Source organism: Saccopteryx leptura, chromosome 2 (assembly GCF_036850995.1).
Source record: "Saccopteryx leptura isolate mSacLep1 chromosome 2, mSacLep1_pri_phased_curated, whole genome shotgun sequence".
Lineage (NCBI taxonomy): Eukaryota > Metazoa > Chordata > Mammalia > Chiroptera > Emballonuridae > Saccopteryx > Saccopteryx leptura.
This window is the reverse complement of record NC_089504.1, coordinates 81,352,661-81,366,564: the sequence shown is the minus strand read 5'-3', so window position 1 is coordinate 81,366,564 and position 13,904 is coordinate 81,352,661. Positions and strand designations below refer to the sequence as shown.

At 38.9% G+C, this 13,904-nt stretch overlaps 1 protein-coding gene across 3 annotated transcripts in view; it reads right to left on the bottom strand.

Moving 5' to 3' along the window:
• The window catches only part of FOCAD (focadhesin), a 342,443-nt gene that overhangs the window by 29,672 nt on the left and 298,867 nt on the right, over positions 1-13,904 (bottom strand). For all 3 annotated transcript variants that reach the window (XM_066368255.1, XM_066368257.1, XM_066368256.1), the window contains exons 29-35: positions 12,975-13,122; positions 10,298-10,417; positions 9,179-9,301; positions 8,649-8,726; positions 7,919-7,990; positions 6,124-6,226; positions 4,203-4,283 (exon numbers count right to left, since the gene is read on the bottom strand). In XM_066368255.1, the coding sequence (XP_066224352.1) occupies positions 4,203-4,283; positions 6,124-6,226; positions 7,919-7,990; positions 8,649-8,726; positions 9,179-9,301; positions 10,298-10,417; positions 12,975-13,122 (725 nt within the window). The remainder of the gene's footprint in view (positions 1-4,202; positions 4,284-6,123; positions 6,227-7,918; positions 7,991-8,648; positions 8,727-9,178; positions 9,302-10,297; positions 10,418-12,974; positions 13,123-13,904) is intronic.

The window sequence follows — 13,904 nt, the reverse complement described above, 5'->3', positions numbered from 1 at the left end:
ACAATGAACTGGCCCCCTGTGTAAAAAGTTTGGGGACCCCTGACTTATGGGATAGTCTACAGTTATTTAAAACTTGATAATTATGGAGATTTATGGAAAATGGGTGTTTATTATATTAAAATAAAAATATAACGTATACATATACCAAAAATATATAAAAATTGTATGTGCATAAAAGCAACAAATTAAAAAGTAAAATTCAAAAACAATAGTCACTGTTAAAGAGTCATGGGATAATTGACTTTTTTTTTTTGCTTTTACTTATTTTCATGGTTTTTATAAGAAAAATAGAAATCAAACACTCCCCAAAACATATCCTATTAACAAATATCTAGAAAGGGATGAAAGCATCCCTTTCAGACTTTCCTCCAGGCTTCCCTTTAGAGGAGATCAGTGATGATTATATCCATTTAAATGGAAAGCTGTTAAATTTGTCCAAAGCACACTACAAAATAACATAAATTTTATGATTCAACACAACATAACACACACCTAGAAGGACATATATTGTTATATCTATTGTGACTATCTCTAGGTGGTGAGATTACAGGGAACTCTTTATTCTTTATACCATTTTTTTTTTACAGAGACAGAGAGAGAGAGTCAGAGAGAGGGATAGATATGGATAGACAGACAGGAAGGGAGAGAGATGAGAAGCATCAATTCTTTGTTGCAGCACCTTAGTTGTTCATTGATTGCTTTCTCATATGTGCCTTGACCGTGCGGCTACAGCAGACCGAGTAACCATTTGCTCAAGCCAGCGACCTTGGTTCCAAGCTGGTGAGCTTTTTGCTCAAACCAGATGAGCCCATGCTCAAGCTGGCGACCTCGGGGTCTCGAACCTGGGTCCTCCGCATCCCAGTCCGATGCTTTATCCACTGCACCACCACCTGGTCAGGCTTCTTTATACCATTTTTTTAAAGTTAGTGTTATACACATGAATCCATTTCTAATAATATCTTTTAAAGAACTGTTTAGGTAAATTATTACTAAATTAAAATACTTTAAAATAACAGTTGTGGCAACTGACTCCATAATCTCATCAGCAAAACTGAACAGCTTTCTCATATCATTTATTCTACAGAGTTCACTAATTCTGTTCCTTTCAACAGACTTGTCAACAATTATATCTCATATTAATAGTCCAAAAATGATGGAAAGTATATCTATGTATAGTTTATACATAAGCCCAGTACTTACATATACAGATAACTGACCAATGAATTCATATCAAGAAAAAATGCCATTTGTAATACTTAACTACAAGGACTTAAATATACTTTTCTCTAGCAATATATCCTACTGTGAAATTTAAAGTGTAGTAGAAAAATACAAGCTTAGAAAATTAGTCATATTCCCTGGCAACAGAATGATAAGAAAAACAATCCTAAATTGATAGGTACAAATACCTAATATTAGCATCAATAATTAATGATTACTTTTATTAAGAACTTTCAATATATTTAAAATAGTTTATAAAAAATAAATAAAATCTTGAAATCTGAATATGCTATGAGGCTGAAACCCCCCCCCCAAACTCAGAAGTCTGACAAAAAGAATAAATGTATAAGAAAAAGGAAAAATTAGAGTCAAAATTTAAAGTCCCTTTAGGGAAAAAAATAATTCCAGGATAGGAAGGATTTGATTATAAGCAAATTTTAAGCCTTGTATAGTCAAGAAATGTCCATAGGAATAGATAATGACAAAGGTTAAGGAATAATATAGAAGAACATCTGCTAGAAAGCCAGAGCTGGTAGGGAAGAAAAGAGAATGTTACAGGGTATAGCTAAAAACAGTTATAATCAAGGTTATTAACTGAAGTCTTTAATAACTAGAAGGATTTCATCTATTTGGTTGGCCTGCTATGAATATGTAGGATACTATGAATATCATGTATATTCTTAACATATCAAAGTGAGAAAAATCCTATGCATTAAAAAGGAGATTAATATATTCACCATCTCAAATTTGATTGCCTAAAATTGAGATCATGATACCCAATCTCCTGGCATAAACGACACGAGAATAACTCATCCCATTTTTCTTCCTCTTGGGAGTTGGTAAACAACAGCACACAGAGACAATGATGCCATGCTCTCCCTAAATTCACTCTCTTCTGCCTATATACCAAGGATGTGTTTTATACTCTGAAGCCATTTTTTCTTCAAGAGCTCACCAAAGTTGTCATCCTTCCTATCAGCAGCTCCACCGGGCTCTGGTGAATGACATCTAGACATTTAAACTCAAAAGCTGCTTCAGAAGGGAGTTATTAAAATTCAAATGAGTTGGGCATATTGAAGAAGAAAACACTCGTTTGCATGCACACCTCCGCATTTGGCCATCCCATTTAGCCCCAGAGAGCAGGGTCTGGTTTTGTTTTTGTAAATGGGCTTCGGAGACTGAGGTCAGCCTCCCACGGCCCCCACTCCTCTGGGGTCATCATTAGTAATGTGTAAGGCTGAATAGATTTTCCTCTGAATCTAGTCAGTAAACCTGACAAGAAAGCAGCCCTCTCCCACAACCTGAAAATACCAAAACTCTGATTGGCAATAGGGCATTTTTTAATACTTAATTTATCTGTTTTAATCCAGCATTCAGGAAGGCTGCACATAACGTCACTGGTGCCAGTCCCCTGCTTTTGCAGTTTAGAGCAGAACATTTCCTGTTGTGCCATGACTGCATAATCATAAAAACATTACATTTCACTAAGAATTTCCCAAAGGATTCTGAGAAAATTCACTTCTGCCAAGAAATATGGATCTGGGAAGCCAAATGACATTTTACTCACTAGAAAACAGTCTATCTTTCATTTGACCTTAAGAATTAAAATTTTTTTTCTCATGGAAATTATCTCACATTATCATCAATTAAAAAATTTATATCAGTGAGCAATCTAACAACAACACCAAAAAAAAAAAAAAAACTGAGCAAAAATATATATCCCTAGAATTATTCTAGCTGTGGAAATTTTAGATGCTCCTTTAGTAAAAATTTAATTTCTTACTAATGAAGACATCTCTATTATAATATCTACTTTAAATAGACTTGGTTTTTGTGCTTTAAACAATTAACTCTGCATTATGTATAATATATGACATGTTTAGATATAAATATATTATTTAAAACACTGACATACCATGTATTGGTTTCCACTGATATGTAAAAGCAAATCATGCTAACTCACGACCCAAGGATATTGGCACGGCTGCTAGAACTCCAGAAACTAAAGGAGCTCATCTTTGAGCTATGAAAGTAGTCCATGATGTGCAAGCGCCAGAGATTACTGTACCCAGTGGGAAATCAGATGACATGACCTTTAACATCCCTTTCAATGGTAAGATGTTATTCTTCCACAACCTTCATTAATCAAATTTGCTTCCTTCAAATTTCTTCATTTTCATTTGTTTAAAAACCTTTTGTGCCCCTAAAATTAGGATGGCCTTATAATATTGGCACTGGTTTTTCCCACACTGACCTAACCTGCCCAAGGAAGAATAAAACCAGCAAATATTAGTGAGAAAGTACTACATGAATGAAACTGGTTCCTGAGCTGTGACATGTGAATCCATTTTCCCTCACACCACCAAACAGTATATGTATATCAGTAAAGAGTATTTATTCAATAACTTATATGGCATTCTTTGGACTCCAGTTAAAACAAAAGGCACTCAGTCTCTGTCTTCAGATTGCTTGTGCTCTAATGTAAGTAATGGCAAGAAACAATCACAAAGGGACAAACGTTTGCAGAGGAAAGAAACATAAACTGAAAATAAAACCTACAGCCAGTGATTGCAACAACTCAGGGTGATCATACAAGGTTCAGGGTGAAGATCTACTTCTAAGTCAGGTCCTAAAATACAAAACTGCACCCACATCTGTTTCCTCACTTTAGGTCACACTCACTTGCCACTGACAAGAAAAGTAATATGTGCTTATACTTTTGAAATAACCAACGGGAAGATTAAGGTCCTCACAGGGCCCCCCAAGGTCAGATATGGTGATTCTAACAGACTAGTGTGGATGTTTTCTGTATCACTTATAGTTGAGATCCTGGTCATCTCTATTCAGAGATAGTCTAGTGAAAGAAAATATTCACCCTTTCAGATCTGCATTGTTTAATTATACAGAAAGAAGCATGCTCAGGGCACATGAACTTACTTAATATGTAGAAAGAATAAAACTTAAAAAATGTGTTTACTTGCCTTTTTTTCCTCCTGTAATGAAGAAGCCAATGGCTGCTCTAATAAAACTGCTTTCAGGCAAATAGCTATAGTCAGTAGGAACTGTGGAGACAGAAAATGATCAAATTAACCAATGAACTTGGCGGGACTAATGAAGGAAAGATAATGATCTCATGCTGCCATATCAACCTAGAGACAAACCGGAGATGTTTATGCCATTAATCTCAGCACAATACTCTGTGGCTGCAACTAATTCTATTAGATTTAAGCGACTGGCCTTGAAGTAATCACTTAGATGATGTGAGCTAGCTAAAATGGTAGTAAACCTAGTAGAGGTTAAAAACCACAGAGGATGAAAATTTTACTGACATGGTTAAAAAAACATCATCTCCACATTGTCACATCAATGTGCCCCAATTCTGTGATCTCCTGTGTCTGCCAGGTGTCTGCTGGGCTTCCAGGCTGAGACCATCATTCTGGGAGCTACTTCAGAACATCCTCAATCAGATATATGAACCATGAAGTATAACAATCAGTATTAATAGCAACCAGTCTCTTACTTCACAAGGCAGGGACCTCTAAGTGACCAACATGTACAAATACCCAGATGGTACTGACCTGGAACAGTGAAGGAGTAACATTTATGCTCATTGAATCCGGGGAGTTTCCTAGATTCTTTTCCTCCCAGTCCCCCATAATTGTATCATGAGATGGTTTTTTACTACAATAAATGGCTCACTTGGAAAATTCCATCAGAAACAAGTAGCTGTGCTTTTCCAGACATACAATCATTTTGTTCCAAAGAACCTGGGTATAGGATGATTCGCTATGACCTGACTTGAGTAAATGAGGACCAGACCTTTTAAAAGCCTGTGCCAAGAAGCAAAAGGCTGATGTAAACATGCTATTTTCCAGGACATTGTGAGAGCACTGCCCTTCAAAACTAGCATGAAAGGGTTTCCTCCGATATGACTAAGTTTTTATTTTTCTTTTCTCCATTTTAATATGGCAGCTTCCAGCTGTTGGAAGTTCACTGTGTTAGGATAATGTGGAATAATGTCCTATTTCTGTAGCTAAGGAGTGACTTTAAGTGAGAGAGACTAATTGCAGGGGCTCATGTTCATGGTAATGCTGTCCACAGACTACCTGTCAGGGGATATGTAAAACTAGGTTTTGATGATGACTCTTTGGCACCTAACCCCCTCTGGCCTGGGTCCAAGAGAGCCAGTGGGTCAATATTCTGTAAAGAGCAAGGAGCAGATACAGGTCCCAGTGCATTAGAGTGAGGCCTCCCCAGAGAATGTTCAAGTACAAACATAAATTAAGTATGTGAGAATTACAAATATTTCTTATTGTTTGTTGTCACAAAGCTGGGAATAGGAAAAGTCTTGTTATATAGGGTTTCAGTTCTAACCAATGAGATACACAACTTTAAATGTATTTACCCCTCATTTCCTCAAAAGCAGGGGCCAGAAGAACTCCAGATATATATGAAGAAACTTTTAATGCAATACGAGTGGTTTATAAACTATAATTATTACATCTGGTAATAAAAAGAACTCTATTCCAAGCTTAAAGGACCTGGTTCTTTTTTTCTTGGATTTGTCACTAAACCAACTGTGAATGTAAGTTATGTAATCTCTCTGAGACTCAGGTTCCTCATCTGTAAAATATGTGATTCGACTCAATGTCTAAGCTATTCTCAAAGGAAGGCAGAAAGGAAGAGAAAAACAGATCTGAGTTCAAATCGGTGTCCACCACTAACTATCATATGACCCTGGGTAGGCCAGGAAGCTTTTATACAGCCCATTTCCTTTGATGTAAAGTAGGGATGGTCATGCCCAAACCCATCACTTAGGGCTGTTAGGGAGTACAATGCTCTTAACAAAGCACATAGCCCTGAGTCAGCATCACTCCTTCCAGCTCCAGTGTCTAGTCTTACCAGAGGTTCTACTTTGATTTGAGGACAGAGTAGATAGATGAAGATGTCCTAGAAGCCAGATTGCATTGGACTGAAGACCAATCACCCCAGACACACTGATGACCTATGGATGAAAATGTAACAGTTCAGCGATGGTTCACAATCCAAACTCCATTCAATAAAAGGCCACTCACAGAAAGTCACTAGTCTTCTATGAGGTGGTGGCTTACCTGGTAATGAGAAGTTCTATGACAAGACATAATATCAACTGTCTAGTCTACTAAATCTGAGACACATAGGTGAGCAATAATTGTTGCTGAATGAATGAATGAATGAATGAATGAATCAATCAATCAATCAACTAATGATAGAAGAGCATACTAGTGCTTTTCCCAGGTACCACTGAGTTAGATTGTTCTCAAAGGAGCTTTCAAAAGATGGAATAAGTAAATCCAAAAGGTAAAAAGAGGTGATGGTTTCTTAAGATTAAAATACCTATAAAAATGAAAGTAGATATTATTTTGTTCTCTTCTTTAAATAATATTCTATTACTGTTTTATCATTCATAATAAGCATTTTAAAAATAGCTTAAATTATAGATTTTTTCTCCCAACTTATAACAACTTAAGTTCAAGTAGATTTTAAAAAATATTCATATTCATACATGAAAAATTTTCTTCTGGTTAAAAATTTATATTTGTTTTTAAATGCATGAATTACTAAAACTTCTTAAGGTATTATAATCAGGTATATTTTATAAGAAGAAAAGTATTCTAAGAGGAAAGACTAGGAGTTCAAAGTTCTATATATAGTAAGAACACCAACTACACAAAAATAAGAATGCTTAAAAAAAATGTGATCAAATATTAGAAGCAGCTGCTTCAGGTTGGGAGGATCATCAGTGATATTTTTTCAGCTTCTTTCACTCTGTCTGTACCTTCAAATTCTATGCAATGAACACAATACTTTTTTTTTTTTTTTGCATTTTTCTGAAGCTGGAAACAGGGAGAGACAGTCAGACAGACTCCCGCATGCGCCCGACCGGGATCCACCCGGCACGCCCACCATGGGGCGACGCTCTGCCCACCAGGGGGCGATGCTCTGCCCATCCTGGGCGTCGCCATGTTGCGACCAGAGCCACTCTAGCGCCTGAGGCAGAGGCCACAGAGCCATCCCCAGCGCCCGGGCCATCTTTGCTCCAATGGAGCCTTGGCTGCGGGAGGGGAAGAGAGAGACAGAGAAGAAGGCGCGGCAGAGGGGTGGAGAAGCAAATGGGCGCTTCTCCTGTGTGCCCTGGCCGGGAATCGAACCCGGGTCCTCCGCACGCTAGGCCGACGCTCTACCGCTGAGCCATCCGGCCAGGGCTTGAACACAATACTTTAAAAATAAAAATCATAAGATATAAAATCATTTCTCATGACATAAATATGGTAATTCTTTAGCCAAGGGTAACTCTGACAATAATTTACTCAAATACTTTTACTGACATCTGAACTAGTGCCACTTGACCCTGTTACTCAGATATTTGCCCTGCCCTCTGATCACCTTCCATTTCTCCATGTCCTCAGGGCCTGACATTCCTTGCAGGTTTTAATTTTTAAGCGAAACAAATGCCAACTTAACTCAGAATGCCAGCTTTCTTTTTTCCAGGGGCAGTGCATGTTTGTCAGCAAATGTAGGGCCACAAGCCACTTTCAAATGCTCCTGAAAGTCACCATCAGTTTAATGAGTAAAACAGTTGGTATCATGAAAGAAAAAAAGACAAAAGGAGGAGCATCTGTTTTCCCACCGAAAAGTTTTGAATTCCTCTTCTCACCTGTGTTAAGGTTCTAATGACTTCATTAAGTCGGGCTTGAGAATGAGAGGCCTGGATGGCTTCTGATTTCAGCTGAAAGAAAAGCAAGAAACAGTTACTCCAACATCTCCCAAAAAGCAAACAATATTCTCAGTGTATGAGCTATCATCTACTAAACTGTGGAATTATTTATCATTCTGTCCTTATATTGAAAACACAAAGCTGGGAGCTCCCTGAGAGAACGGCCATGCCTTACTCCTAGGCTTCCTGGCACCAGTCAGTGTGCATGCAGCAGTCACTCAACAAACATTTACTGTACAAACAAAGGAACCCCTTAGAATTACTTAGAGACTGATGCATATATATGTCCACTAGGGTAAACATTTCAAAGTAAAGAAAAAGAATTAATTAGATACTAAATTAAACATTACAGATGCAAAATGGAGTTTCCTATGAGTGACTTGAAATTTCTCATGACTTCTTATGATTTAATCACTATTCTCAGGCAGGGAACTTAGTGAAAGGACATAAGTTGACTAGGTTTAATTCCTACAAACTAAATAAAATGAGAAAAAAGTCTCTATACAATTATCAGCAAAGAATGATTTTCCATACATCAAGTCACTACAAGCCCAGGACCACCATTACCACGAGCATCTATTCCTCTGTCCTTAGCATACACAGATAGTAGGTGTGTATGCTCTTGCTGTGGCTTTGCACGTATTTAGATATCTTCTTCTTCTTTTCTTACCTGCATTATAGCCCCTTCAGAGCCTACCAAGGCCACCAAGCCATGAAGAGCTGCCAAGCAAAGCATTGTAGAAGTGCCCTGAAAACACAGAATATGTCAAGAGGGAAACCGTCCTTGGGTTTGAATTTGATAAAACTTATTATGTCATAGAGAAAGAAATGGTCAAAATGGTACCAAATTTGTAGGGTCAACATAACCTGTATCACTGAACCAAAAATGGTCTCAGACTTGAATAAAGCAACAGGTTAAAGTTGTTAGACCATAGGTGGCTTCTTGTTTTTTATTTTTCAAAATCACGATGTTATTTTAAAAACATTGACCAAATAACCAGTTTAAAAAAAACCTATCATAGTTGACAGGATGTATCTAATTTAAGAAACTTCAAAAGTACGGGTTTCTCTTTTGTTTGAAATCGCCTCTTCTTTTATTGTTAAGCCATGTACTTGAGCAGCACCCACAAATGGTCCTAATAAGTAGCCCTTTTTTCTTTGTAAAAAAAAATAAAATAACATACAGCAGGTGACCTCTACCTCTGCTAGAACAATCTTGGTCCAGGCAGGGAGCAGTCTGTTGCCCAAGTCTTCAGCTCTTCCATGTCCACACACAGACAAACCATGAACTATGTTTCCTAATGCCAAGGCAAAACCTGAAGTCTATTACAAATAAATAAAAACAAGGCGTAAGAAAAAAGAAGAAGAATAGCACAGGTTAGGATTGTTTACACAGAGCAACACAAGCACTTCTAGGGGCTGCCAATGAGTCCTTTTGCCATCTGAAAATCAAAGATTGGCAAATTTTTAAAATCTAGACTTTAGTAAGCAACAGAAACTAGAGTCTAATTTCAGTGAGTGGTTTATTTGAAGAAAATACCATGCACTATTTAACTATGCAGTTCAGTGGTATTAAGTACACTCATATTGTTATGCAACCATCACCACCATCCATCTCCAGAACTCTTTTTCATTTTGCAAAACTGAAACTCTATACCCATTAAACAATAACTCGCCCTTCCCTCTGCACCTGTCCCTGGCCACTACCATTCTACTTGGTCTCTGTGACCGTGACTACTCTAGGTACCTCATATAAATAGAATCACGCAGCATGTATCTTTTCGTGATTGCCTGTCTCACTTAGCATAATGTCCTCAAGGTTCACCCCTGTTGTAGCATAGGATTTCCTTCCTTTTCTTTTTCTTTCTCTTTTTTACTTTAAGGATTTCCTTCCTTTTCTTTTTCTTTCTCTTTTTTACTTTAAGGATTTCCTTCCTTTTTAAGGCTGAATAATATTTCAGAGGAAACATTTAAGAGTATTTAATTTCATTTACAGGTGCTTAAATTTTCCTATGTCTATTCAGTCTTAAGCAGAGATTCTGTCTTCAATTTGCTATGGTTTGACCTGAACCCTCTATGTATTCATATCAAAAAGCCTTTGTACTCTCTCCAACCAATAGAAAATGGCCTACAGGAGGAGATATGGGATAAAGAGAGAAAAAGACACCTGACTATTGGTTATATCTCGGAGAGAACAGTTAGAAGTTCCTTCATTCTGGGCATGAAAAATATTCTGTTATACTCTAATCAGAGTAAGTAAAAATGAGGGCTTAGCAGCAGCATGAGACCCACAGAGAGAAATAATCAGGACACACCAACCTGCTGGTTGTTCTCTACTAACAGTCGAAGCTTGTTCATAATATCTTCAGCCTCTGCAGCCTCAATAATCCCAGCACTGAACGCAGCTGTACACACACAGCTAAGGGTGTAGGAAAGGACCTGAGAAAAAAGACAGAGGAAAATGTTCCTTCAGGACAGAAAATAAAACAAGATTTAGCTGACGCAAATATTCTGCCAAACTTCTCTCCAGGAAAAGGATTGGATCAAAAACACATACCACAGACCAGGCATTGCTTCGCTGCCTAACATATTTCCTAACGGGGTATGAGATGGGGGTCATTATTCCTACTCTATGGATAAGGACATTCAGGCTCAATTACACACAGCCAGTGAGTGACAGAGGTGAGGTTCAAATCCAGGTCTTTAGACTTCAAACCAAAAAGTTCCCTCACCAACTCAGAACACACCATCCACAATCTGATGGAAGTGGATTCAGATTTCCCTCCCGGTGGACGATGCAAATTGCCACACACTCTGAGCCAAGGCCCACAGCAGAGGGAACAGAAACCTTGCTGCGGTAGATCCCCCAGCAGCAGCAGCGGATCTTAATGGATCATGGCTGTGGGTTTCAGAGTCAGGAAAACTGTGTCAAATACTGTAAAGCCAGCAATCAGGGCCAGGGCCACTATTACAGCAGCCCGGCCCTTGCAGGTTCGCATTGGATTCGGACAGTTGGTAAAGAAACAGCGGAGCCAAAAACTGATGGGCCATAGCCTTTAATCCTAGCTTGCACCCGGCGGGCAAGTAAAAATACACACTGGGCTCCAAAACCCAGTCACACTCAGTGCTCACAAAGCCACTGACTTATCCGAGTTTCCTAGAATCAAAGGTTTCTAGCTCACCAGCCTTATTTTCCTCAGTTCCCCATCTTATGCCTTATCCCAGATACAAACTCTGTACAAACTGGCATCTCACTCAGCACTCCACCATCTTGGCTGCTTCTCCTGGCCTCCTCCACGCGGCCTCCTTTAGCTGCTGGCTCTACTCTCTCCACTCTCTCATGCTAACCTCAGGAACCAAGCGGCAAGTTCCTGTTCTACCCCTATTTTATAGTGTAGCTTCACAACCTCTAATCCAATATACAAAATAGGGAAGTCTCTAATACAAAGTCACTTCTCTGAGGCATGATTGGATTGTACCACCCCTCAGCAAAAAGGGTGGGAAAGGCTTAATCCCAAAACCAAGCCTCAGGCTACAACAATTCTCAACACACATTAATATCACCTGGGCAATGGCCTCTTTAACAAAGTGAGCATAATACATTTTATCTGCCCAACAAATACAGATACCACTACTTACTTCATAGCAACATAGGATAATTTAGTAAATGAACAAATTACAAATAAAAATGCTGGGAGTAGTGACGGAACATTCAGGTGTATGTTCCAAATTGACCATTAATGGGCTAAATAACATTGGTCAGGTCAAACAATCTATTTGAACCTCCTTAATTTTTGCAAATTAAAGTTAATTATCCTCCCTCCCCCACCCCCACCCTCACCCTACTATCTTGCATTTTCATGAAGAAACAGTCCCTTATAAAGATACTCTTAAGACAAAGTGGAAATGTTCACCTCCTAACATTGGTTTACAAAGCATGAAAAAAGAAGTGATTTCTAAGGTAGAAATTGGATAACAAAATATGAGAAGGGAGAAAAAAACGAAATGCTTGTCCAAGGCCTTATAAGTCAAAACATCAAGCAGTTAAATGCCTCAATTACAAAAACCTTGCTTTCATTTGTTAATCAAACTGCTCCTCAGTTGTAAAATTTTCTCCTTTGGCTTAAAAAAAAATAGGTACTTTTAAATCCTGCTCCACTTTAAGAATGGAAATGTGGTGCATGTCTTAGAACAAAACTTCAACCTTCTGTGCCCCCAAGAAATTCACCAATTCAACAAGTCCCATGTCTGAAAGCAGAGGAGCTGGGCAGGGGAACACAGCAGCCATTATGTCCTCATCAATAGCTCATGGGCCGCCTGTGATAAAATAGAATCTGCTCTAATGGGAGGGAGAGTCTGGCCAGGCCAATAGGTCGTCTCCAGCTCCTCCCAGGGAAGAGCGCAGGCGGCTCAGCTTCACCTGAGCTCCCCAGACACAACCGCCTCCGAAGTTCCCTCTAAACAAGGGCAACACTCACAGGCTGTGTCACATGAACCGCAATTCTGCATATTTTTGCGCCATAACAGAAAAACTCATTTAATGTGGTAAAGGGAATTTCCTCAATCATTTTTTCATGCTAGCTGACATTAAAAAAGCAAATGTCTTTTCAATCTGTAGTTTCTTAAGCTTTTTCCTGGCCATCTTTTATAGTTACATTGGCTTGGGCATAATTCTGAAGCTCTCTGTTTAACCTTCATCCAGAAATTGCAGCTCTTCTTAGAAAGTACCTTCTAGTGATGCTGACTAAGGTTTTGGTATTCATTCGAGGCTCTTATCTTATATGCCACATTTAAGTCTAAGTTGATTTAGACAGCTGCACAATTTGAAAACCTTATAATCTAATATAGGTTGTTTGCCACTCAGATTTTCTCCTTATCCCGGCTTAAATTTAGGAAGAATTTAATTTCAGGGTCACCAAAACGAGAGAAGTAGAAAATAAGCAGCAACAAGAACACAAGCCAGAGAAGGGAAGAAAACTGCGCACTCGGCTCCTACCTCCTGAAACGTTCTGCTCTGGCTCCCACTGGCATCGAGGTATGTGGAGAGTTTCCGAAGTGATGCTGCCACGTGAACTCGCGACTCCATTTGGCTGCTGTGGCTCATGAGGGACAGAACAAGCCCAACTCCAAGTATACAGCCTGTGCTTAAATGCCAGAAAAGATATGGTGTTTGAAATCACAAGAAATCCACGGCCTCGCTCTTTTCTTTCCCTGAGTTGACAGAGTTCTGCAGTCCGGGTGAGGAGGCTGGAGCCTAATTCTGCTCCCTGCTATGTAAGTGTGTCCCATGCAACACCACCAGTATGTCCACTTCCTCCTCAAAAGGAAACCTTTATAACAAAACAGGTGTCTGGGCCCATGCCAGTGCTGTGTACCCACTGGAGAAAAACACACATGTAAAACATGAAATAGTTGGACTTAAACTCCATGGTGAGGAGAGAACAAGAAGTAAACAGTAGACAATCCAGCTCTATCTTTACATTTAGAGAAAAGCTGTGGTCCCCCCCACCACCCACTCACCCATAGGGAATGCACTATGATTAACTGCATAAGGCGAGGAAAGACTAAATTTAAGGACATGAGCTGAAGACATCTGACTAATAAGGTTGATAAATGGAGGCATGGTTATGAGGTCCTGCTACGTGCTTCGTGTTTCCTAGTCAACTTCAACAAGTGGAATTTCTTTCTTACAGAAACTGTATTTGTCTGCACACAATGACATTAATCCTCTTCTCCCCTCTGATCCCTCTGAGTACCAATGGGTCAGAAGAGAAAATGGACAGATGACAGGCTTGTCAAAAGTTACCCCATGTGACAATTCAGTTGGGCTCTTGGGCTTTGTGCCCCAATTCTTCTGAAAGAATACATATCCATTTAAAGAAATGAATTGTTCTCCCAGAAAACTTCTAGTTAGTATAATAAGATA